We start from the raw sequence: 27,724 nt of genomic DNA on the forward strand, positions 1-27,724 counted from the left end.
TCTGGCTGGGCCACTCAGGACCTTCAGTGACTTGTCCCGAAGCCACTCCTGTGTTGCCTTGGCTTTGTCCTTTTGGACAATGCCCCATTCTGAGGCCCTGAGCGCTCCGGAGCAGGTTTTCATCAAGGATCTCTCTATACTTTGCGCTGTTTGTCTTTCCCTTGATCCTGACTTGTCTCCCAGGCCCTCTGCTGAGAAACATTCCCACAGCATGATGCTGCCACCACCATGCTTCACAGTAGGGATGGTGCCAGGTTTCCTCCAAACATGATGCTTGGCATTCAGCCCAAAGAGTTCAATCTTGATTTCATCAGACCAGAGAATCTTGTTTCTCATGGTCTGAGAGTCTTTAGGTGCCTTTTGGCAAACTCCAACTGGGCTGCTTCTGCACCTGCATTGCTTGCTGTTTGGGGTTTTAGCCTGGGTTTCTGTACAGCACTTTGAGATATCAGCTGATGTACGAAGGGCTTTATAAATACATTTGATTTGATTTGGCTGGCATCTGCCTTCTACTGAGGAGTGGCTGAAACATCTCAATGATGGTCAATGGAAACAATATGCAGCTGCGCTCAATTTCGAGTATCATAGCAAAGGGTCTGAATACCTACGTAAATATGGTAATTCCGCTTTAAAAAAAATGAAATGCATATGTTTTTAATATTTTTGCTTTGTCATTGTTGGATATTGTGTGTAGATTGCTGAGGGAAAAAAATAATTTCATCCATTTTATAAGGCTGTAATGTCACAAAATATGGAAAAAGTGAAGGGGTCTGAATACTTTACAAATGCACTGTACGCTTTGATTGAAATTAGGTAGCCTCCTCTATGCTTGGTGTTTGAGGGTATTGAAAAACAACCTTTTCTTCAGACAATATGTGTGGGCATATGCAGACGTTGCAATTGGAGGATGCATTTTCTATAATGATATGCTATTCAATTGGCTACATCTGGTACAAACTTTGATTGAGGAAATGTTGACGTCTGAATATATTCAGTTTAAAAAAAATCTTCACACTCCCATTCCAGAATATGGATGAAAGCGAGTACTTTAAAGGATGGAGACATCCCCTATGATAGCACTTTGTGTCTTTGAAAGCCTACCTAGGAATCCCACTGGGCTGCTGCCTGTCACATTCTACCACAGCACAGAGAGGGGTGAAGAGGGGGCTGGTGTGTGTGTGTGGAGGGTGTGATGGAGGCTGTGAAATACAGGTGACTGCATAACCTACTCCCAATTAAATGCCACAAGGCCTGATATTCATGAATTACACAAGAACATGTAAATCTGCCATTTTATATGAATTACAATCTACCTTTTAATATCGGACTGTCACAGCATTGTGTCTTCCTGGCGGTAGTGACGCTCTCTCTTCTTGATATCTGAGGATTGGACATGGAGAGAGACCAGGGGTGATGGTCAGAGGGACATATGGAATGGAGTAGGGAAGGGTCAATGCAGATAATCTGGATAGCTTGCCTTGCGGTAGCATAGAGGATAGTCTATGACTTGGGTGGCTGGAGTCTTTGACCATTTTTAGGGCTTTCCTCTGACACTGCCTGGTATAGAGATCCTGGATGGACCCCCATTTCCTGTAGTCCACAAACAGCTTCTTTGTTTTGCTGATGTTTAGGGAGAGGTTGTTGTCCTGGCACCACTGCCAGGTCACTGACCTCCTCTCTATAGGCGGTTTCGTCGTAGTCAGTGATCAGGCCTACCACCGTCGTGTCATCAGCAAACTTAAAGATGGTGTTGGAGTCGTGCGCTGCCACACAGTCTTACAGGAGGGGACTAAGCGTGCACCCCTGAGGGGCCCCTGTGTTGAGGGTCCTCGTGGCGGATATGTTGTTGCTACCCTCAACGACTGGGGCCGGCTCGTCAGGACGTCCAGGATCCAATTGCAGAAGGAGGTGTTTAGTCCCAGGGTCCTTAGCTTAGTGATGAGCTTGGGAGGCACTATGGTGTTGAATGCTGAACTGTAGTCAATAAACAACATTCTCACATAGGTGTTCCTCTTGTCCAGGTGGTAGAGGGCACTGTGGAGTGCAATAGAGAGAGCATCATCTGTGGATCTGTTGTGGCGGTATATGAATTGTAGTGGGTCCGGGGTGTCTGGGATGATGGGGTTGATGTGATCCATGACCAGCCTTTCAAAGCATTTCATGGCTACAGATGTGAGTGCTGTGGAGAAACTTGTCTAAATGACTAACGTGGCGTTCTTGGGCACAGGGACTATGGGGGTGGTCTGCTTGAAACATGTAGTTATTACAGAATAGGTCAGGGAGAGGTTGAAAATATCAGTAAAGCCACCCGCCAGCTGGTCAGTGTATGCTCTGAGTATGTGTCCTAGTGATCCGTCTGGTCGCAGGGTCTTGTGAATGTTAACCTGTTTAAAGTTCTTACTCACATCTGCTATGGAGAGTGAGATCACACAGTTGTCTGGAACTGCTGGTGCTCTCATGCATGGTTCAGTGTTGCTTGCCTCGAAGTGAACATAGAAGGCATTTAGCTTGTCTGGTAGGCTTGTGTCACTGGGCAGCTCGCGGCTGTGTGTCTCTTTGTAATCCGTGATAGTTTGCAAGCCCTGTTACATCCGACCAGCATCAGAGCCGGGGTATTAGGATTCAATCTTAATCTTGTATTGACGCTTTGCCTGTTTGATGGCTCGTAGGAGGTCATAGCGGGATTTCCTATAAGAGTCCGGATTGGTGTCCCGCTCCTTGAAAGTGGCAGCTCATCTTTTAACTCACTGCGGATGTTGCCTGTAATCCTTGGCTTCTGGTTTGGGATATTGTGACGACCCTCCCACTCTGTCTGCCGTATTCTTTCTCTTTGCTCTTGCTTTCCTTATTAGGATGTTGGTGGGCGGAGCTGCAAGGGTCGTCAGTGAAATGGGACACATCTGGGCTTGGGTGTGTCCCAGGGTAAATACACCTCTTCCCCATTCATTGAGGAGACTCTCTCCATGCGGACACACTGATAGATTTTGGTTATGGCATTTTTGTGGATGTTTTGTTTGTTTGCGTTGGCACCTTTCAACACCCCTCATTATCACATTTATGCACGCAACCACTCACTTACACTACTGATTACTGACTACACACACCATTGCCAATTGTATTTAGTTTACTTTAGTTAATAAATCTATTTTGTTATTCCTTATCTCCATGTTGTCTCCCTTTTTGTTACGAACTTCGAGCCGGTTCGTGACAATATGTGCGTACGGTCACTGTTGGGGGTTTGTGTGTGTACCTTGGTGGACAAGAGTGTGTGTGGGAAAGGGAGAGACCTGCTGTAATGGGCTCCTGGAGGCATCCCTTCTCTGTTTACAGAGAAAGTAAAACATGAGATTTGGGGCTGCTGGGTTTCCATGTCCTTGAGTCTGTAGGCATCTGGCTTGTAACTGCACATCATTACAAGGAGACCTGCTATTTTTAAAGTTTTCATTTGTGTATTCGGGTGTTTCCGTGCCCTCCTGAGTGTGGGGGGTCGGGTGGGTTTTACGTTAGCTCATTTCTCAGTGGTAGAGCAGACCCCCCCACCCCCTCCAACAACAAAAATAACACACAGAAGAGAGGGCAGAAGCCTGCTTTCAGCTTTATATGTCCCCTCCTCCACCAGTACCAGTACAGGTGTAGGGTCTTAATTTGATCACCTTGTTGCATAGGGCCGGGATGATACCAGTATCGCAATACTCATTATTATTATTACTACAATGCAGGAAATGTAAAACTTGTAGTGTATTTGAGGTTTAAAAAGACTTCTGAAGTTTGTAATTTCCACTTTGAAATTTCAGACTTGGTTTTCCCTTTCTTAAAATGTTATCAACCCCTTTAAAATGTTCATAAATTATAATCCACATAATAATTCATTTTTCCTGTTGCTGCAGGATTATTTTCCTGCTTTAGCAAATTAGCTTAAATTAAGATCCTACATTTGTACTAGTACCACCACTGATCTCTCATCCCGGAGACACAGTTTATATATGCTCTGCTTGCATGCAAACTACATACTGGACCTACACCTTGTTTGCCTGACGACTCATACTGAATTTAATTCCTCTGTTCTATCGATCCCTACTTACAGTGAGCTCAAAATTTTTTGGGACAGTGACAAATGTTTTGTTGTTTTGGCCCTGTACTTGAAATGATACAATGACTACTAGTCTGTCAGCTTTAATTTGAGGGTATTTTCATCCATATCAGGTGAACTGTTTAGAAAGTCCAACACTTTTTGTATATAGTCCCCCCATTTTAAGTGGACCAAAGGTATTGGGACAAATTCACTTATACACTACATTACCAAAAGTATGTGGACACCTGCTCGTCTAACATCTCATTCCAAAATCATGGGCATTAATACGGAGTTGGCCCCCCTTTCTACTATAACAGCCTCCACTCTTTTGGGAAGGCTTTCTAGCCACGAGCAATAGTGAGGTTGGGTACTGATGTTAGGCATGGCTCGCAGTCGACGTTCCAATTCATCCCAAAGGTGTTCGATTAGGTTGAGGTCAGGGCTCTATGCAGGCCAGTCAAGTTCTCCCACACCGATCTCGACAAACCATTTCTGTATGGACCTCGCTTTGTGCATGGAGGCATTGTTATGCTGAAACAGGAAAAGGCCTTCCAAACTGTTGCCACAAGGTTGGAACCAGAGTATCGACTTAAATTTCATTGTATGCTGTAGCGTTACGATTTCCCTTCACTGGAACTAAGGGGCCTAGCCCGAACCATAAAAAACAGCACCTCCTTCACCAAACTTTACAGTTGTCACTATGCAATTGGGCAGGTAGCTTTCTCCTGGCATCCGCCAAACCCAGATTCGTCCGTTGGACTGCCAGATGTTGAAGCGTGATTCATCACTCCAGAGAACGTGTTTCCACTGCTCCAGAGTCCAATGGCTGTGAGCTTTACACCACTCCAGCCGACGCTTGGCTTTGCACATAGTGATCTTAGGCTTGTGAGCGACTGCTCGGTCAATGAAACCCACATTTCCCGGCGAACAGTTCTTGTGCTGACATTGCTTCTAGAGGCAGTTTGGAACTCGGTAGTGAGTGTTTATGACAAATTATTTTTATGTGCAACACGCTTTAGCACTCTGCGATCCCATTCTGTGAGCTTGTGTGGCCTCCCACTTCGCTGCTGAGAAGTTGTTATCCTAGATGTTTCCACTGCCCCGGTACCGGGGAAGCTCTAGCAGGGCAGAAATTTGACGAACTGACTTCTTGGAAAGGTGGCATCCTATGAGGGTGACACATTGAAAGTCACGGAGCTCTTCAGTAAGGCCATTATACTACAAATGTTTGTCAATGGAGATTGCATGGCTGTGTGCTCGATTTTATAAACCTGTCAGCTACGGGCTAAAATAGCCAAATCCACTCATTTAAAGGGGTCAAATTACAACGCTTTTTTTACATAGTCCCCCCATTTTAGGGGACCAAACATATTGTGACAAATTCACTTATATATGTATTAAGGTAGTCAAAAGTGTAGTATTTGGTCCTCCCTACCACCCTACCTGACACCCTAGACCCACTCCAATTTGCTTACCGCCCAAATAGGTCCACAGACGACGCAATTTTAACCACACTGCACTCTGCCCTAACCCATCTGGACAAGAGGAATACCTATCTGAGAATGCTGTTCATCGACTACAGCTCGGCATTTAACACCATAGTACCCTCCAAGCTCGTCATCAAGCTCGAGACCCTGGGTCTCGACCCCGCCCTGTGCAACTGGGTACTGGACTTCCTGACGGGCCGCTCCCAGGTGGTGAGGGTAGGCAACAACATCTCCACCCCGCTGATCCTCAACACTGGGGCCCCACAAGGGTGCGTTCTGAGCCCTCTCCTGTACTCCCTGTTCACCCACGACTGCGCGGCAACGCACGCCTCCAACTCAATCATCAAGTTTGCGGACGACACAACAGTGGTAGGCTTGATTACCAACAACGATGAGACGGCCTACAGGGAGGAGGTGAGGGCCCTCGGAGTGTGGTGTCAGGACAATAACCTCACACTCAACGTCAACAAAACTAAGGAGATGATTGTGGACTTCAGGAAACAGCAGAGGGAACACCCCCTATCCACATCGATGGAACAGTAGTGGAGAGGGTAGTAAGTTTTAAGTTCCTCGGCATACACATCATAGACAATCTGAATTGGTCCACTCACACAGACAGCATCGTGAAGAAGGCGCAGCAGCGCCTCTTCAACCTCAGGAGGCTGAAGAAATTCGGCTTGTCACCAAAAGCACTCACAAACTTCTACAGATGCACAATCGAGAGCATCCTGGCGGGCTGTATCACCGTCTGGTACGGCAACTGCTCCGCCCACAACCGTAAGGCTCTCCAGAGGGTAGTGAGGTCTGCACAACGTATCACCGGGGGCAAACTACCTGCCCTCCAGGACACCTACACCACCCGATGTTACAGGAAGGCCATAAAGATCATCAAGGACAACACCCACCCGAGCCACTGCCTGTTCACCCCGCTATCATCCAGAAGGCGAGGTCAGTACAGGTGCATCAAAGCAGGGACCGAGAGACTGAAAAACAGCTTCTATCTCAAGGCCATCAGACTGTTAAACAGCAACCACTAACATTGAGTTAACACTTACACTTACACCACTAACACTTTAAACAATGCTACCTAATATAATGTTTACATACCCTACATTATTCATCTCATATGTATACGTATATACTGTACTCTATATCATCTACTGCATCTTTATGTAATACATGTATCACTAGCCACTTTAACTATGCCACTTTGTTTACATACTCATCTCATATGTATATAATGTACTTGATACCATCTACTGTATCTTGACTATGCTGCTCTGCACCATCACTCATTCATATCTTTATGTACATAATCTTTATCCCCTTACACTGTGTATAAGAAATTAGTTTTGGAATTGTTAGTTAGATTACTTGTTGGTTATTACTGCATTGTCAGAACTGGAAGCACAAGCATTTCGTTACACTCTCATTAACATCTGCTAACCATGTGTATGGGACAAATAAAATGTGATTTGATTTAATGGTGAGCGGTTTGCATGTCTTGGGGGTATGATATTTGTGCGTCTAACTTTCCCACTCATCACTTTAACCTCATAGTCATTGTATAATTTCAAATCCAAAGTGCTGGAGTACAGAGCCAATGTAACGATCAATGAGTGAATAGGTGTGGAATCAGGCGCAGAGAGCAAAGGATGTGGGAAAAACACGCTTTAATGTCCAAAATAATCACAGGAACAAAATAGTATACCCAAACCTGGTATAACTACAAAAACAAAAATGTACCCTAACGTGAAATATAAGGACAGCGAGAAACCCATTGAAAACACTAACCACTCTAACACATACAGAATGAACAAGCCCGCACAAACAGAAGCGGGCTAAACTAACTTAAATAACCCCACCCTAACAACCAAACAAGGAACAGGTGAAACCAATTAGACAAAACCAAACGAACACAGAACAAAGGATCGGTGGCAGCTAGTAGACCGGCGACGACGACCGCCGAGCGCCACCTGAACCAGAAGGGGATCCATCGTCGGTAATATTTGTGACAGCCAAAACAAAAAAATATTTGTCACTGTCCCAATACTAATTTATTCATCTGCCATCCTAGAAGTTGTTTGTTTGAGGGGCGTTGTACAAAAAAGAAATCAGTGATTGGAACGTCTCTAACAAATGTAACCAATTAAAGTTGATAACGTAATTGTTGAGGCCGGCTCTGGCCCAATCAATCGGTTTCTGGGACCAATCAGAACAGCCGGAATGTGTTTGCATTCATAAGCTTAATGCTGAACTTACACACGCTTCCTAATGTTTATCTGGCTGGCCTCACTCAGCTCAAGTCAATAGATTACAATTTATCTCCTTGGCAGGGAATGAAAGCCACGTATAAATCTTGATATTTGTTCCTGCAGGCCCTAATACTCCAATTTAATTCAGAACACAGAGAAAGAGACAGTGAGACAGATTGGCCAGAGCGATGTGGTAGCCAGGCAACCACCTTGTGGAGAGGACCTCAAGCACATTGCATTTTTTGGGGGTAATTGTATTTCTAACTCCGCTCAAGAGCATGTAGACATTGTGGGTAATCCAAGTGGAAATTGGACTCGCATCAACCTTTGTAACATTGAGCACTCATGGTGTCTGCAAACATCTGCTCGGATATCCACAAGGATTCTAGATTATGGTAGAAATGACTGTGGGTGTGTGTTACTGTATCAATTATTCCCTTCCATACGGTAAAAAATATATCAAATGTGTTTTAAATATATTTGCATATTTCCTCAAATGTATGTAATGCCTGATAAAATTTATTAAATGAATGGTAATGACATCTAGTCTACAGGGTGGCCAAAGTGGTTCCTAATTCGGCTTCTTAAATTCCTCTCTATGTATTCTAGGGCCCTATAACACGTATTGTAAGGTCCTATAAAGCGTTTTGTAGGGCCCTATAAAATCTGCGTTGTGGAGAACACGGGCGGGATCACAGAATCCAGACATTAAAACTGATTTCAACAATATGTGGCGCAGGGGTCTAAGGCACTGCATCTCAGTGGTAGAGGCATCACTACAGACCGTGGTTCAATTCTATGCCATATCTAATCCGGCCGTGATTGGGAGTCCAATAGGGTGGCGCACAATTGACCCAGCATCATCCGGGTTAGGGTTTGACCAGGCTAGGAGCTGTAAATAAAAATTTGACTTGTCCATGAGTTTGAAGGAATGGTCCGTAGAGCTCTGAGACAGGATTGTGTTGAGGCACAATCTGGGGAAGGGTACCAGAACATTTCTTCAGCATTGAAGGTCCCCTAGAATGCATTGGCCTCCATCATTCTTAAATGGAAGAACTTTGGGACCACCGTCCGGCCAAACTGAGCAATCAGCGGAGAATGTCCTTGGTCAGGGAGATGACCAAGAACCCGATGGTCACTCTGACAGAGCACTAGAGTTCCTTTGTGGAGATGGGAGAACCTTCCAGAAGGACAACTGTCTCTGCAGTACACCAATGAGGCCTTTATGGTAGAGTGACCAGACTGAAGCCACTCCTCAGTAATAGGCTCATGACAACCCACTTGAAGTTTGCCAAAATGCTCCTAAAGACTCTCAGACCATGAGAAACAAGATTCTCTGGTCTGATGAAACCAAGATTGAACTATTTTGTCTGAATTCCAAGCATCACATCTGGAGGAAACCTGGAACCATCCCTACGCTGATGCATGGTGGTGGCAGCATCATGCTGTGGGGATGTTTTCAGTGGCAGGGACTGGGAGACTAGTCAGGATCGAGGGAAAGATGAATGGAACAAAGTACAGAGAGATCCTTGATGAAAACCTGCTCCATAGCGCTCAGGATCACCTTCCAACAGGACAACGACACTAAGTGCACAGCCAAGACAACACAAGAGTGGCTTCGGGACAAGTCTCTGTATGTTCTTGAGTGGCCCAGCCGGAGCCCGGACTTGAACCCAATCGAACATCTCTGGAGAGACCTGAAAATAGCTGTGCAGCGACACTCCCCATCCAACCAGACAGATCTTGAGAAGATCTGCAGAGAAGAATGGGAGAAACTCTCCAAATACAGATGTGCCAAGCTTCTTTTTTTTAACCTTTATTTTCCGAGCCAAGTCTGTTAAGAACAAATTCTTATTTTCAATGACGGCCTAGGAACAGTGGGTTAACTGCCTTGTTCAGGGGTAGAACGAAAGAGTTTTACCTTTCCGTTTAGGGATTCGATCATGTTACATTTTGGTTACTACTACAATGCTCTAACCACTAGGCTACCTGCCGCCCCGCTTGTAGCGTCGTACCCAAGAAGACTCAATGCTGTAATCGCTGCCAAAGGTGCTTCAACAAAGTACTGAGTAAGAGGTCGGAATACTTATGTAAATGTGATATTTCAAATATGTATCTTTTTTTAATTATCAAACAATTTGACAAACTTGTTTTTGCTTTGTCATTATGGGGTATTATGTGTTGACAAGGGGGGAAAAACAATTGAATCAATTCTAGAATAAGGCTGTAATGTAACAAAATGAGGAAAATGTCAAGGGGTATGAATACTTTCCGAAGGCGATGTATGTGTGGCGCGAGCGTATGTCTACACTTTGTGTAGCTGTTAGCGATGATGCTAATGATAACCTTCTTCTGGGAGTCAAAAAACGGGGAGCTGGAGCCGTCTGAGCAGTTGGCTGTATCAGAAGTGATCTTGTGTGTATGTTCAACTGTGTGGTGGTGAACTACAGAATAAAGCTCTTGATATGGACACGTCAATACCGCCTCCTCTTTCATGACCGTCACTTCTGTAGGCCAGGGTTTCTCAAACTCGGTCCTGGCCCCCACTCTTGGCAGCACGTTTAGATTTTTTCCCCTAGCATTACAACAGCTGATTCAAATAATCAAAGCGTGATGATGAGTTGGTTATTTGAATCAGCTGTGTAGTGCTAGGGCAAAACCCAAAATGTGCACCTGGGGGGGCAAGACCGAGTTTAAGAAATCGTGTTCTAGGCCCCCCTGGCTAGAGCCTACATCGCGCCGCACCGCCCCCCGTGGTGGTCTAGCCGCTTTCCCTCTCGTCATCCCTCTAGTTGGCAGGCTAGCCTAGTGGTTAGAGCATTGGACTAGTAACCAAAAGGTTGCAAGTTCGAATCCCCGAGCTGACAAGGTACAAATCTGTCATTCTGCCCCTGAACAGGCAGTTAACCCACTGTTCCTAAGCCGTCATTGAAAATAAGAATTTGTTCTTAACTGACTTGCCTAGTAAAATAAAGGTAAAATAAAAAATAAAATAAAAAGTCACCTCTGGCCAGAGGCAAGGGAGCATCAGGTTTGCTTCTGCTCCCCGGAGCGGCCTTAGCTCCCCAGCAGGTGAAGACAACTGCAGAGTGCACAGTCTACCACACCAAGGTCTGCACCCACCTCAGCCAGAGCCTTGACTAGCTGTGAATGCCCTCACCCGCAAGTACTTAATGCTGATTTGTTAAGGTTCTGACTCACTACAAGGCAGATGTGTTCAGTTTTATTTATCTTCATTACCACCACATGTAGTATTAACACATAAACACACTCTTCGGTGATTTAGAAATCGACTTGTGGTTCTGAAAGGCAATAACAAACAATGGTGTAAGCTATGCAACGGGAATATGTACTCAGGAAAGAATGGCGTAGCATCTATACAGGGATATTCACATAACAGCATACACATTTACAGCAGTATATTTATAAACATATCTCAGAGAGAGGAGAACTAATTACTTAGACAAGGCTAGATTTATGGTCCTCTCTGCTGACTGGTGGAGATCTTATCTGAGTCTGGTGCCGGAGTCATGAATCTTACTGTGCATGCTGGAGCATGGAGGATGGTCTCTGAAACTCCTAGAACCTCTCGCCAGCTAGAGAGCTTATCAGATAAATCAAATGTGCATGCGGAAGCGCTCCAGAGGTCTAGAATCTTCTACTAACTTACTAACTTTAGGTGGCATATAACACACTCTCTTCCAGTAATAGTAACATGCACCATATACTCCTTTGTTTTTACATTGCTGCTACTCGCTGTTTATTATCTATGCATAGTCACTTAACCCCTACCTACATATACAATTTACCTCAACTAACCTGTACCCCCGCGCATTGACTTGGTACCGGTACCCTGTATATAGCCTCATTATTGTTATTTTATTGTGTAACTTAAAACAAACTTTAGTTTATTTAGTCAATATTTTCTTAACTGCATTGTTGGTTAAGGTCTACACCTGTTGTATTCGGTGCATTGATTTAATTTGATACTCATAATAGTAAATATAACGATGCAATAGGTTCATTAAAGCGGCAATATGTAATTTTATAGAAATATGTGTTATAGAGCTGTCATTCTCATTGAAAGCATGTCTAAGACGCGGTAGATCTGTTTTATGTGACATGTGTCTGCTTCCTGTTCTTTAGTTTTGTTTTTGCGTCTTTTCCTTTTGGTTTTGTACATCAGCTTCAAACAGCTAAAAATACTATATTTTTGGTTATGGAAACAATATTTCACATCGGTTTAGATGGTATAATGATTCTCTACACTATACTAGCTCACTTTGTCTCATAAACTGAAATTAGGCAAACTATTAGAATTTTAGTAACCAGGAAATGGCAGAGCACTGGCAAGATGCACAGACTCCTCTTTGGGGCACCTCAACATCTCAAATATAGCAGGTCAGAATCCGGCGATGCGAAGGACCATGTAAATACGTCTAGCTGGAGCTCGTCTGAGTGGTTGGCTGGATATGCACTCACCCACTTAATACTGATTGCTTTTATCCACTGTTGTGCTGTTCGGTTAGAACGTGACAGTGAGGCCCATCACACACACACACACACACACACACACACACACACACACACACACACACACACACACACACACACAGCTGTTTCCATTTGAATGTGGTTTATGTGATTGTGGTTCTAACAAAGGCAGAGTAAACAATCATCAGGAGCCATGCAGAGCAATGCAGAGTAATATACTCCATAGTAATAATATACAAACATAAGACATGATATTATACCTACAAATGATTGCTATGATATAGTATGAAACACAGGGATATTTACATGCCATAAGAAATAACCATGTGAAAGAAAGAGAGACATGTAAGTCCTAAGGGGATTAAGGCATAGCTCTCTCTAGTCCCTGGCTCCATATCTTATCTAATGGCATAGCTACTGTGCATGCGCTAGAGCAGAGAGCAGACTGGAAAGGTAAAGAAACTCTACAGTCACTACGGTAGCATGTGATAAACACTTCTCATATAAAGGTCATTAGCAACACTCAATATGTAGAATTACAAATTGGCTACTGATAATATGGCAATAAAAATACCTGCATGAATGTTTTTTTTAAAATATTTTTTATATTGTTGTATTTTTGTTTTTATGGATTTAAACAAAACTATACATCATACAATGCTCCAAGAGTGTGCAAAGCTGTCATCAAGGCAAAGGGTGGCTATTTGAAGAATGTCAAATCTAAAATATATTTTGATTTGTTTAGCACTTTTGTGGTTACTACATGATGCCATACGTGTTATTTCATAATTTTGATGTCTTCACTATTGTTCTACAATGTAGAAAATAGTAAAAAAAAAAATAAAGAAAAACTCTTGAATGAGTAGGTGTGTCCAAACGTTTGACTGATACTGTATATATTTTTTAAAATACTTTAAATACATTTTCCGATGCATTTAACATATATTTTGTCATACATTTTTACATTTTTTTAAATAGAATTTAACTACATTCTGTAATATATGTTGGAATGTATTTAAAATGTCTTAAAGCTGCAAAATTTTAAAAATAATCTAAAATAGATATTTTTCGATATATTTTTTTTCCACTTCTGGCTCCCACACTCCCACCTCCCCTCACAACCTCCTCAGCCCCGTCCTCCTCCTCAGCCCCTGTCAGTTTCCCACGCAAGTTCCGTCACAGAAGCTTCTATATGGGCTTTAATGGTTATCTTGCCCTCTCTCCTTCGTACCTTGTCTTTACTCTCTCCTTCATATTGTCTATCCTCATCTCTCTGTCCTGCACATCTCCACCCTCTTCTTCTCTCTCTACAGAAATCAAGCCTACAATCCGGATGTTTGATGCTGGCTCTGGCAGACAATAACTTTCCATGGGTTTTACAGAGAGAGGACAGGAGACCCTCTCCGTCAGCAACACCAAGATCACGACCAGGAGAAGAACATGTTCAGCTGAGACCTTGTAAGTAGGATACAAACCTTTATACTACATAATGATGCATAGCTCAGTTGGTAGAGCATGGCACTTGCAGTGCCAGGATAGTGGGTTTGATTCCTGTGACCACTCGTATGTAAAAAATGTATGCGTGCATGGCTGTAAGTCGCTTTGGATAAAAGCACATTCTAAATGGCATATACTGTATCATATTATACATTGAATGTGTCTTTCAACTAAATGTGTTTTTAATTGCTGTACACTAAAGGTTGTATGGCTCAAGTAAAGTGTAACCCACAGTTTTTGACAGCCAGTGATATAAATATAATATGTGATTATTTAAATTCACTGAAGTGTTTAGTGGTCTCTGTTTAATAAGGCCCAAGAGTGAATAGAACAACATTTATGCAATGAGAAATAACACTAAATTCATTGAATGTACCAAGTGTAATTCACTGTATCTGGGCGGGGGTTTCATTTCAACATCCAGAGTAATTGTTAACGTGTGTAAACTCTGGAAGAAAAGAAAGCAGGATGAATTATGGCTCCAGGAAGTGTGATGGAAGAGTTTGTGAAACATTTGGTCGGTCCTGTGTCTGGAATTCTTCAACACACAGGTCCAGAAATAATATTCGCTTTCTCTCTCTCTAACTTGAGGGAAAGACCTTTGCCGCACTGCTCGTCCACCTGTATCAATACAGTACACTTTTGGTGTCACGAGAGAACCTTTCATCTCCAAAAACATAACATTTTCATGGATCAACCTCGTATTTTCTTGTAGGATAGAGATCTGACGTGTTCTAAAATGTTGATGTTTATTTTAGCCTATAGTGATGAAATGTCTTCTAAGGACTTTGATAAGTCCTAAACGCAGAGGATGAAGGTGCAGACTTACCATTATGCTCTCACATTATAAGCTTTTGTACCCACTGTATTATCCTTCTCCCTAAAGCAGGGGAGCGTTATCCGACAAGAACTCACACTCTCTCTGCTATGAGCTGCCTGTGAGGTTGTCATGAGTAATTGGGCTGAAGTCACCCTTGCTAGTGGAGAAAGAAGAATTCATCTGAGATGTCTCATGTTCGATCGCCCCTAACTGAACCCTCATCCTGGAATAATACTTAGCACCTGGTCAGGAAACAGCTGTGAGCTGTCTATAACAAAGTCCAGGGCCCCTTAAAACACTACACCGTTGAAGGGGAAAAACGAATCACAGATGAATTGAGAATTGTCGTGTCCAAAAGTTTCCTCTGTTTTAAGCACTGTATGTGGTGTTACAGTACCTGGTGTGCCTACAGCAACATTTGGAGCAGTCATGATGGATGAACCCTCCACTGCTCCTCCACAGACCTCCATCCCATTATAGATGTGCCTTGATGGCAGATGTGCCTCGAAGTCCCACCCCTCTGAAATCACCCATCCCCCTCCACACAGCTCTGTTCCATCAGGTCTACAGCATGTCTCGTACAGACTACAAACATGGTTCCATTCCTCAAATGGACTACACATTTGGCCCACGCTGCCCTATGTAAGTTGAGAACTACAGGAAGAGACACACAATGCCCTGTTTGGACGATGGGGATAACAGCCGCAGAGGCCTGCCCAGTGTCCTAGAGTTGAGGCAGGTTCCTCTATGGTCATTGGGGCCCCTGAGGAGTGTCAGAAAGGTCAAGGTTATCAGCTTCCTGCTAGGATTGACATTGACCTTCCTCATCATGGCTTCTTACATCTTAACCTGGGATAAAAAGGGTCTGATGCAGACCCTGTCACCGTTCCACCTCAGGACTATAGCCAACCCAAGCAGCACCCTCCCCCATAACCTGTCTTCTACCAAGGACTACGCCAACATTAAGCTCCTGGTGAAGTGCATTACATCTAAGCTTGAGTTCAGCCCAAGGAAGCTGCCTCTTCTGAAGGACGTTGTCAATACGGACTCTCATGTGAGTATGAGCAGAGTATGTGTGCCGTTTTGTCTCAGGACAAAAATCCTTTCAAGCATTTATAATGGCAAATAAGATAATAGCATCATTACAACTGTCTAGAAGTGTTTGAAAAGTATTTTGACAATTTCTCTGTTTTGTCCTTCCCAGTTGTTTTCCGTTATTCCTCGTCAGTTCCTCCCCAATATCAAGAGTCCATGCTGGTATGAGGAGCTCTCTGGGAAAACCAAAGTGGATCCTTACAGTAAAAACTTGTATGCAGTTCGCTCTAAGAGTTTCCGGACTGTCTGTGACTACCTACGGAAACATTTCCAGGAACACTTGTACCACAGTGATGACAACAAGCAATACCGCCTGCGCTGTCTTCCATATTTCTACATCATTGGCCAGCCCAAATGTGGCACAACGGACCTGTTTCACCGACTGCTGCTACACCCGGAGGTCAAGTTCACCACCATGAAAGAGCCCCACTGGTGGACGAGGAAAAGGTTTGGTAAGCACTAGTCCCCGTCTTTACTTCGGTAGAGCTGCCCAGAGAACTTGGCTTCCATTGATTTGGATGGAACACTTTTACATTGGCTTCAACAGCCTTTTCACCTTGCCAAAATAGATTTCTAGAGGGAACCACCAGTGGTGTGGAATAACGTCTTCCCATTTATATTCATATTATATCTATTTTGAGGTAATACTGTGTGCTTCTTTTCCTAATTGTTGTACCTACATTCTACACTTTGCACACTAGTAACAATATAACTGAATGGAAACCCAAAGTGTTGTGTCTTTTATGATAATCATCTGCTTATAATTTTCCTTACAGTTATTTTTCAAAGATTTGTACAGAGTGAGTACGTGTTGCTCTGAACCTCTACTGTAGTGTGTGGGGTATGGATGAGACCAGGTCCAGCCATCCTAACTAGTGTCTGTTGTCATTCATCTAATTGAAAAGATGTTTAAGAGTCTGAGAGGCAGTGTAGGTGTCAGATCACACTCCAAGGAGAGCTATACTGTTGATCATGCAGAGCGCATTGATTTCAGGCTCCATCGCCAAGTGGGTTTGTGGGCGTTCAAAGCAGCAGGGGGAAATGGTTTGGGATGTTGATCTTTGTGCTGACAATTGAATGAGAAGGACATCTACATCAGGTCTCCTGGGGCCGTCTAGTAAGAAGTCTTGATCTTCTTTGAGCTCTGACAAGTGTGAAAATATGGACAGAACTTCCTCTCAGACTTTGATCACCTTTTGCTTTTGAGAAGGTCTATGTTAGATCATAGATGGAAGTAGACGATAGTGACATTTGATTGAATGATGACGTCATTGACCATGGTGTTGCTCTCCCTTGCAGGTATCATCCATCTGAAAGATGGCCTCCTAGAACGCTTCCCTGTGGAGGATTACCTGGACCTGTTTGAACTGGCTGCCTACCACATCCAGGAGGGAATACTGGGGAATAACTCTGGAGACCACAGCCAGCGACACATTATTACAGGTAACCTACAGGTCATCGTAGGTCATTTATATCTACTGGATACATATTGAATTATAATAAAATGAGGTCAAGTTTTAAAATCTTTATAAACTCTTGGGATGTATTGCTTTCAACAAAGTGTGTGTGTGTGTGAGAGAGAAAGAGATGTTGTGTGATTACAAACCTCATTCAGTATTCACAGCCAGTCTAGGACCTTCGACACTTATTAACACCCGAAGACTGTGTTTCTCCTTCCTCCATTATCAGTTCTCTCACTCCATTATTCCCTCATAATTGGCTCTGCACTAACCAGCATGATAATGCCAACACTCAAAACTGACATTTAAGGGCAAGGTTTTGAAGTAGAATGTTGTTACGAAAGCCACCATAAGGTCCATTGTTATTTAGGAATTATGAGAGGTTACCACTGTTGTGTTATATGCAGTGTCAAGTGTAATCACATAATGGGTATCACAAATATGTTTGATTGACAGGTGAAGCAAGCGCATCCACAATGTGGGACAACCAAGCCTGGAGCTATCTCTATAACTACCGGGCAGATGGGGAGCCTCCTTTCCTGGCCCAGGACTTCATCCACGCAGTTCAGCCCAACGCTAAAATCATTGTCATGCTCAGAGACCCAGTAGAGAGGTAAATATGTGGGAATTTTAATTTAGCCGTTTCTCACAGCAGGAAAATAATCATGCAGCGGCAGGAATTGTAAATGATTATGTGGATTATAATGAATGGACATTTTTGTAGGGGGTTGATAAATGTTTTGTTAGGGCAAATAAAGTCTGATGTTTTCAAGTGGAAATGGCAAACTTTAGAAGCCATTTTAAACCTTGAGTACACCCTTCTCACACAACAGCGTGATCAAATTAAGTCCTATACCTGTAAGACTCAGTAATGGTTTTGGCATGCTGTCACATAGTTTTCACTATAGGAATATATGTGCATTTGGTCAATATAGCTGAAGAAAGTATGTTTTCTGGTTGGTGTGTGTGTGTGTGTGTGTGTGTGTCTCCCTCTGGTTTAGGTTATATTCAGACTACCTGTACTTCAACATGGCTAACAAGTCTGTGGAGGACTTTGACCTGAGGGTCTCAGAATCCCTACAGCTGTTTGAGGCTTGTTTAGCAGAAAAGTCTGTGCGTTCCTGTGTCTACAACACAAGCCTCTCCAATGCCATGACGGTGAGCGGGACTCTTATGAATAAATAATAAATATGCCATTTAGCAGACATACTTTACTCTTATTGCTGACATTGAAAATGTACAACACTCTCAACTGTATGTTCGTGCTGAACGATTAGTGATGAGTGCTTTTTGAGGTCGGTTCGATTTCAGTTAGGTTATTAAAAAATAATCACAGTTTTTGATATAGATCATTTTTTTAAACATTAAATGTATTATGAAATAATGACGTAAAAATATTTGAGAGCTTTTTAATGAATATCCCAAAGCCAAAAATAGTGAACATTGAATTTCCAAAACATTGAAAACATTCCATTGTTTCTGTCAGGTCCACATTGGGGAGCTGTCTGACAAAATCATTTGACCAGTTCTTCAAGTACAGTGAGCTCCAAAAGTATTGGGACAGTGACAATTGTTTTGTTGCTTTGGCTCTGTACTCCAGCACTTTGGATGAAATTACACAAAGACTATGAAGTTAAAGTGCAGACTGACAGTTTTAATTTGAGGGTATTTTCCATTTAGAAATTACAGTGCTTTTTGTACACCAAAAGTATTGGTACAAAATCACTTACATGTGTATTAAAGTAGTAAAAAGTTAAGTATTTGGTCCCATATTCATAGCACGCAATGACTACATCAAGAACAGAATGTTTCTAAACCCTTTTACATTTATGTGGATGCTGCCTTGATTATGAATAATCCTGAAAGAATTGTGAATTGTGAATAATCCTCCCCTGTTATTGTAATGGTGAGATATTAGCATGTCTTGGGGTATGATGTTTGTGTGTAACTTTCTCACTCATTATTCACAATTCATTCATGATTATACATAATCCTGGTACTGCAGCATCCACATTAATGTACAAGTGTTTAGAAACGTATTCTTATGCTTATTTACAATAAAAGGGACTCAAAAATGACTCTGTACATTATCTACCATTCATTTCTATTGGGCACAATTAATCTGAAACACAACCAAAACAAACAGCAAATGTATCACATTTTAGGGAAGACCCAGATGCAGACAGTGTCGAAGTAACAAAAGTTTATTACTAGAACATGGACAGAAAAAAAAGACAGGTCAAGGTCAGGCAGAGGTCAGTAATCCAGATCAGAGTCAAAAGGTACCGAACGGCAGGCAGTCTCAGGGTCAGGGCAAGCAGAGGTCAATAATCCAGGGCGGTGTGACAAGGTACTGAACGGCAGGCAGGCTCAGGGCAGGCAGAATGGTCAAAACTAGAAAACAGGATGGTTTATTTATTTCACCTTTATTTAACCAGGTAGGCTAGTTGAGAACAAGTTCTCATTTGCAACTGCGACCTGGCCAAGATAAAGCAAAGCAGTGTGACACAGACAACACAGAGTTACACATGGAGTAAACAATAAACAAGCCAATAATACAAACAAGTCAATGACACAGTAGAAAAAAGAATGTCTATATACAGTGTGTGCAAAAGGTAGGCAATAAATAGGCCATAGGAGCGAATAATTACAATTTAGCAGATTAACACTGGAGTGATAAATAAGCAGATGATAATGTGCAAGTAGGGATACTGGTGTGCAAAAGAGCAGAAAAGTAAATAAAATAAAAACAGTATGGGGATGAGGTAGGTAGATTGGGTGGGCTATTTACAGAGGGACTATGTACAGCTGCTCAGATAGTTGATGTTTAAAGAGGGAAATAAGTCTCCAACTTCAGTGATTTTTGCAATTCGCTGCAATGCAGCAGGGAACTGGAAGGAAAGGCAGCCAAATTAGGTGTTGGCTTTGGGGATGATCAGTGAGATATACCTGCTGGAATGTGTACTACGTGTGGGTGTTGTTATCGTGACCAGTGAACTGAGATAAGGCGGAGCTTTACCTAGCATAGACTTATAGATGATCTGGAGCCAGTGGGTCTGGCGACGAATATGTAGCGAGGAACAGCCGACTAGATCATACAGGTCGCAGTGGAGGGTGGTATCAGGTGATTTGGTAACAAAACGGATGGCACTGTGATAGACTGCATCCAGTTTGCTGAGTAGAGTGTTGGAAGCTATTTTGTAGATGACATCACCGAAGTCGAGGATCAGTAGGATAGTCAGTTTTACTAGGGCAAGTTTGACGGCGTGAGTGAAAGAGGCTTTGTTGCGAAATAGAAAGCCGATTCTAGATTTGATTTTGGATTGGAGATGTTTAATATGAGTCTGGAAGGAGAGTCTACAGTCTAGCCAGACAACTAGGTATTTATAGTTGTCCACATATTCTAGGTCGGAACCGTCTAGGGTGGTGATGCTAGTCGGGCAGGCGGTTGCGGCCAGCGAATGGTTGAAGAGCATGCATTTAGTTTTACGAGCGTTTAAGAGCAGTTGGAGGCCACGGAAGGAGTGTTGTATGGCATTGAAGCTCGTTTGGAGGTTAGTTAGCACAGAGTCCAAGGAAGGGCCAGAAGTACACAGAATGGTTTCGTCTGCGTAGAGGTGGATCAGGGAATCGCCCGCAGCAAGAGCGACATCATTGATATATACAGAGAAAAGAGTCAGAATTTAACCCTGTGGTACCCCCATAGAGACTGCCAAAGGTCCAGACAACATGCCCTCCGATTTGACACACTGAACTCTGTCTGCAAAGTAGTTGGTGAACCAGGTGAGGCAGTCATCAGAAAAACCAAGTCTATCGCGTCTGCCAATAAGAATACGGTGATTGACAGAGTCGAAAGCCTTGGCCAGGTCGATGAAGACGGCTGCACAGTACTGTCTTTTATCAATGCCGATTATGATATTGTTTAGTACCTTGAGCGTGGCTGAGGTGCACCCTTGACCGGCTCGGAAGCCGGATTGCACAACGGAGATGGTACGGTGGGAATCGAAATGGTCAGTGATCTGTTTATTAACTTGGCTTTCAAAGACTTTAGATAGGCAGGGCAGGATGGATATAGGTCTGTAACAGTTTGGGTCTAGGGTGTCACCCCCTTTGAATAGGGGGATGACCGCGGCAGCTTTCCAATCTTTAGGGATCACGGACGATACGAAACAGAGGTTAAACAGGCTGGTAATAGGGGTTGCAACAATGGCGGCGGATAGTTTTAGAAAGAGAGGGTCCAAATTGTCAAGCCCAGCTGATTTGTACTGGTCCAGGTTTTGCAGCACTTTCAGAATATCTGCTGTCTGGATATGGTTGAAGGAGAAGCTGGGGAGGCTTGGGCGAGTAGCTGCGGGGTGGGGTGGGGGTGGGGGGGGGGGGTTGGAGTAGCCATGAGGAAGGCATGGCCAGCCGTTGAGAAATGCTTATTGAAATGTTCGATTATCATGGATTCATCAGTGGTTACCGTGTTACCTAGCCTCAGTGTTACCTTGCTCTTGTTCTCCATGGACTTTACAGTGTCCCAAAACTTTTTGGAGTTAGAGTTACAGGTTTTGAATTTCTGCTTGAAAAAGCTAGCCTTTAGTTTCCTGACTGACTGCGTGTATTGGTTCCTGACTTCCCGGAACAGTTGCATATCGTGGGGACTATTCGATGCTATGGCAGTCCGCCACAGGATGTTTTTGTGCTGGTCAAGGGCAGTCAGGTCTGGAGTGAACCAAGGGCTATATCTGTTCTTAGTTCTACATTTTTTCTATGATGGTGATTACTTTTAAAGAATGACCAGGCATCCTCGACTAACGGGATGAGGTCAATATCCTTCCAGGATACCCGGGCCAGGTCGATTAGAAAGGCCTGCTCGCAGAAGTGTTTTAGGGAGTGTTTGACAGTGATGAGGGGTGGTCGTTTGATCGCGGACCCATAGCAGATACAGGCAATGAGGCAGTGATCGCTGAGATCCTGATTGAAAACAGCGGAGGTGTATTTGGAGGGTAAGTTGGTCAGGATAATGTCTATGAGGGTGCCCATGTTTATGGATTTAGGGTTGTACTTGATGGGTTCCTTGATGATTTGTGTGAGATTGAGGGCATCTAGCTTGGTGGGCGGAGACAAGCACAAAAACAGGTGTAACAGATCAGGGTGTGGCAAAATGCAGTCAGCAAATGTGTAGAGTCACAAGCTTGATGTTGTCATTGTGTGCTATGAATATGGTAACAAATACCTAACTTAACTAATTGAATACATATAAGTGAATTTGTTCCAATACGTTTGGTCCCCTAAAATGGGGCGACTATGTACAAAAAGTGTTGTAATTTCTAAGCTGTTCACCTGATATGGATGAAAATACCCTCAAATTGAAACTGACAGTCTGCCCATAGTCATTGCATTATATCAGTATATCAGTACTGGAGTACAGAGCCAAAACAACAAAAATGGTCACTGTCCCAATACTTTCAAGACTGCTTATTACCAACTACTACAACTATCAATGCAGTAGAGCTACCTCACAAACTTCCTCTATCCCTCTCATCATTGTGTTGTGTACATTCCTCTCTCATGCGTTCTGTGTGTAGGCTATCCGTCTCTGTCAGAGCCGGGAAGAACAGGCACAATGGATAATGGTAATTGTAGTTAATTACCATGTTTCTCTTCTGAACTAGGTTGAATATTTGCCTAATGAAAACTACAACTAAAATGTGCCTGTAATCAAGCGTCCCACATAGTTCTTGACTTAATTTCTCTCTTGAATGATTTGATTTCTCTCTAGAGAAACAGAGCGTTGAGCTCACAAAAAAAAAAAAACTAAATGGAATTCAAGTAATTGAACCGACGTTGGTCAATCGGTTGTTTAATAACAGAACCCCACCCCCCCCCCCCCCTCAGCACTACCGTAGGTGTTCAAGGTAAATGCATTGGAATGCATATCCTGTTGTATCACTGTTCTTGGTGGATAGTGTGTTGATGGAAACATAAGAAAATTGTGCAAAAGCAAGAAGAAACACTTAGTTTGACTGCATTTATTAAGAGATCTGATTATGTAAACAAAGTGCATACAAAGTTAAGCAGAGATGGCTTTGTCTATGCCAAAATGTATTTCTTAACTAAATTGATTCCATGCCAAATTGCGATCCATAACTCAGGAATTTTTTTCCATGTCTAATAGGATTTGTTATTCAAATCACGGCCACTTCCTGGAAGGTGGTGAAAATGTGCTGTGACATATGCCTCAGTAGATCTACTGACTTGATAACTGATTAACTAATCAAGAACCGTGAAGTTTCCTTTCAGAACAGATTCGACTGAGATGCAGTTACTGTAAGTCATTTAGGAAGTAGTTGTCTCTGGAAATATTAGCATTTATTTCCAAAAATTCTTATTACTGTTTTAACTATTTTACTACCCTGAAATGGATATTGGCTCAGTATTATACAGGCACAGTATGTATGCTTTGTTTAGTTTAGTTGGATCCTCATTAGCTGTTACACTTTCAGCAGCTACTCTTCCTGGGGTCCACAAGTTTTAATGCTGTAAACATTTCCTTACTTGGGTGCAGCTGTCATAGCCTGGGGCACAGCTAGTTTACATAGGAAAAGCACAAATCTAGATACCTACTGCCAGAGATGTACACTACTGTTCACACTGTTCTACATACATCTCAGCCTGATTTGTGGTAGTCATGTCATTGTATTGGTGCCAACATGGGGCTCAGAGTTCCGTGTGTACCTATTAAGGCACATATTTTCTAAGTAAAATGCATTTGACGTTCAGCAACGTGAATGTCATTGTCAACCGACATGAATGAACCACTTCTCTTTTTGCTGCATCTGCAGACATAATTACTTTTGTCGGTTGGTCTCTAGCACTCCCTGCAGGTTAGCTTGTGTACTGTTAACAGGAGTCATGCTGTGGTCTCTAGCACTCCCTGCAGGTTAAGTTGTGTACTGGTAACAGGAGTCATAGCATGTAGCTTGTTCTCCACCTTCACAATGAAGCCTTGGTAGAAGAGTTATGGAAATCATATAGAAGTCTTACCTGCAGTGTTGTGATCCTCTCCAGGTCAGACTGAACCTAGGACTGTATAGTGTCTTCCTGCTGGACTGGTTGACTGTCTTCCATAGAGATCAGATCCTAGTTCTGCAGTTAGAAGATTACGCTGCCAATCTGAGACTCACCATACGTAAAGTCTTTGACTTCCTAAATGTGGGTACGTACCGGGATAAAAACAGTTATTCCACTGATACTACATCACCATCCTAGGTGTGTCCAGAGCTAGGACACAATGTTGGTGATTCATGTCTGCTTCTTCCTCTGTGTGAATTTCAACATCTATTGATCCTGTATGTGTCTGTCTGTACTGCATGTCCCTCAGGGCCTTTATCTGAGCAGACGGAGGCAGCTCTCACCAAGAGGCCCATGTCCAACACACGGAGAGCAGCAGACAGGAGCCTGGGCCCCATGCTGCCCAGCACCAGGGACCTCCTCAGGGAGTTCCACCAGCCATTCAACCACAAACTGGCCACAATCCTGGACAACAAGGTCTTCCACTGGACAGAGACATAAGGAATGGCTCCAACTCAGATGGATACAGACCTGAGAAATAAGTACTGTACTAAATCCCTCATGGTCATTTAAGTCCTATGAGATGAACTGTCAAGTGCGATAAGCCATGGGACATGAATTAAGTCACAATGGGAGAACATATAGTCAGTCAAATGTATGAGGTGCTCCGAAGACCTGAGCAATGCATCTGTCTAGTGCTTGAAGTAGTTTTTCCTTTTGTTTGCCTTTCATGATGATGCATTGACGGCAGTGCCCTTATACTGTATATTGTAGAATCGTTTGCTTTTTGTAGGAAAGACTCTTGGAAAATGACTGGGGTAGGTAGAGCCTGGTGGACTACTCCCTCTAGTGGGAAAGCTTTGACACAACAAATATTGAGAGTAAAAAGAGAGCCTTCACATGCTAATGATTTATCATTTTAAAATACTGTTTGCCACTGGGTATTTCTCTCTCAATCATTGTGAAACCATTATGTAAAAAACAATATGGGAGCAAACAGCACAATGGATTTTATCATGATGTTGCCTACAATTTTCTTTAAAAACAAACATGAAATACCCTGTCTTCAACACCATATGCTGTTCTTTTTAACTACATTCAATTAAGCAAAGGGCAAAGAAGTGACCACGTGGTTGTAACCTGCTTTTTTAATGTGAAATATGATGATGCCATTCTACACTGGCCTAGACTCACAATGGACACATCCTCACACCAGAGGGCAACAGAACCACAGAGACACACTATGGAATCTCATTTCCTGCCAATGCAAGTCTATCTTTTCACCAAAGATTGGCACATTTGTTTCTAACTTATATTTTCCAGTAGTTTTCTTGTTTGTACACACTCTGCACATGGACACATTTTACGTAAACTCAAGCATCAAGCCTAACTTGCCTGACGAGCCGCCCCGAGGTGATGAGGGTAGGCGACAACACATTCGCCACGCTGACACTCAACATGGGGGACCCTTAGAAGTGCATGCTTAGTCCCCTCCTGTACTCCCTGTTCACCCATGACTGTGTGGCTGCACACGACTCCAACACCATCGTTACGTTTGCCGATGACACGACCATGGTAGGCCTGATCACTGACGATGATGAGACGGCCTATAGGGAGGAGGTCAGAGACCTGGCAGTGTGGTGCCAGAACAACAACCTCTCATCTTGGAGCACCAAGTCTGGGAGCTAAAGGCTCCTGAACAGCTTCTACCCACAAGCCATAAGACTCCTGAACAGTTAGTCAAATGGCTAGCAGGACTATTTGCGTTGACCCCCTTTTTCTTGCACTGACTCTCTTGCACTGGCTCTATGCACACTCACAGGACTCACACATACTACACTGACACTCCCTCCAACACACACGCTTACACTCACACACACACACACACACACACACACAAAACACATGCATGTTGATGCCACACACACACAAGCTAACACATAGAAACACTTTCACACTCTTCACATACGCTGCTGCTACTCTGTTTATTATCTATCCTGATTGCCGAGTCACTTTTACCCCAACCTACATATACGTATTACCTCACCTCAAATATCTTGTACCCCTGCACATTCGGTACTGGTACTTGTATATAGCATTGTTATTGTGTTACTATTTACTTTTTATTTTGCAAATTGTTCCTACTTTTTAACTCTGTATTGTTGGGAAAGGACTTAAGTAAGTAAAGTAAACATTTCACGGTGAAGTCTACACCTGTTGTATTCGAGCGCATGTGACAAATAAAATGCATTTGGTTTGATAACTTACCAGCCACCCACTTGAATCTCTAGTCAATTTTTGATGTGTCTCAGCACAGGTTGACATGTTTTTCAAGTGTTTTACTGTCATAATAGAGTCCTAGACTCAAATCACACACACACGACACTGAGTATACAAAACATTAAGAACACCTGCTCTTTCTATGACATAAACTGACCAGGTGAATCAAGGTGAAAGCTATGATCCCTTATTGATGTCACCTGTTAAATCCACTTCAATCAATGTAGATGAAGGGGAGGAGACAAGTTAAAGAAGGATTTTTAAGCCTTGAGATAATTGAGACGTATTGTGTAGGTGTTTAACTCAGAGAATGAATGGGCAAAGACAAAAGGTGCCTTTGAATGGTGGATGGTAGTAGGTGCAAGGCGCACCGGTTTGAGTGTATCAAGAACTGCAACGTTGCTGGGTTTTTCACGCTCAACAGTTTCACGTGTGTGTCAGGAATTGTCCACCACCCAAAGGACATCCAGCTAACTTGACACAACTGTGGAAAGCATTGTCAACATGGGCCAGCTTTCCTGTGGAAGGCTTTTGACACCTCGTGGAGTCCATACCCCGGCGAATTGAGCCTGCTCTGATGGAAAAAGGGTTGCAGCTAAATATTAGGAAGGTGTTCCTAATGTTTTGTACACTCAGTGTATATACTGTACCTTATAGTGCACTACTGTTAGCTTGGTGACTACAAATTGCACTAATGGGCTATATTGTATTATTTGAGACGAATCCAGAGGAACTGTTCACACGAGCATTATTAACTTCCTTAATGAATTGGTAAAAAAGCAACAAGCTCATATTTTCACAAATTAGTTTTGTGGAAAACTGTTGTGGTGACTTGTGAACTTCTGGCAAACAATTCTGGGAAACTTGTGGCGAACATTCTACTGTTTGCTGCAAACTCATTATGAATATGTAAATGAAATTATATCTTTGGTTACTTTGTATATTAACCAAAATAAAATGGCTTATCTACATAAACCAAATAAAATATAACTTTAAATGAGCTTCCTTCTTGCAGAGAAAACCTACTTAATATAAAAAAACTAAACAATATGTATTCAATGTATTAAACAGATACAAATAAATCCAATACATCTTTCTTATCTCACATTGAAAACATTATGCCAAGTGCTACAATATTAACTTTGAAATCATCAGCATGCCAATGAAGAAAAGAGCAAAGATGGAATATTTCTCCAATAAATTGT

The 27,724-nt window shown here is 42.8% G+C and overlaps 1 protein-coding gene across 8 annotated transcripts in view; it reads left to right on the forward strand.

Annotated features, from left to right (window-relative positions):
- The window catches only part of LOC135511062 (carbohydrate sulfotransferase 15-like), a 40,389-nt gene extending 13,876 nt beyond the window's left edge, over positions 1 to 26,513 (forward strand). For 3 of the 8 annotated variants that reach the window (XM_064932551.1, XM_064932554.1, XM_064932550.1), the window contains 8 exons: positions 13,622 to 13,766; positions 14,692 to 15,679; positions 15,830 to 16,172; positions 17,020 to 17,163; positions 17,637 to 17,793; positions 18,182 to 18,338; positions 24,237 to 24,380; positions 24,550 to 26,513. In XM_064932551.1, the coding sequence (XP_064788623.1) occupies positions 15,299 to 15,679; positions 15,830 to 16,172; positions 17,020 to 17,163; positions 17,637 to 17,793; positions 18,182 to 18,338; positions 24,237 to 24,380; positions 24,550 to 24,774 (1,551 nt within the window). In that variant the 5' untranslated portion in view covers positions 13,622 to 13,766; positions 14,692 to 15,298 and the 3' untranslated portion in view covers positions 24,775 to 26,513. The other 5 variants (XM_064932552.1, XM_064932553.1, XM_064932555.1 and 2 more) reach the window with 5 other exon arrangements.
- Positions 26,514 to 27,724: the final 1,211 nt, after the last annotated feature.

The sequence above is a fragment of the Oncorhynchus masou genome, chromosome 23 (genome assembly GCF_036934945.1).
Source record: "Oncorhynchus masou masou isolate Uvic2021 chromosome 23, UVic_Omas_1.1, whole genome shotgun sequence".
NCBI lineage: Eukaryota > Metazoa > Chordata > Actinopteri > Salmoniformes > Salmonidae > Oncorhynchus > Oncorhynchus masou.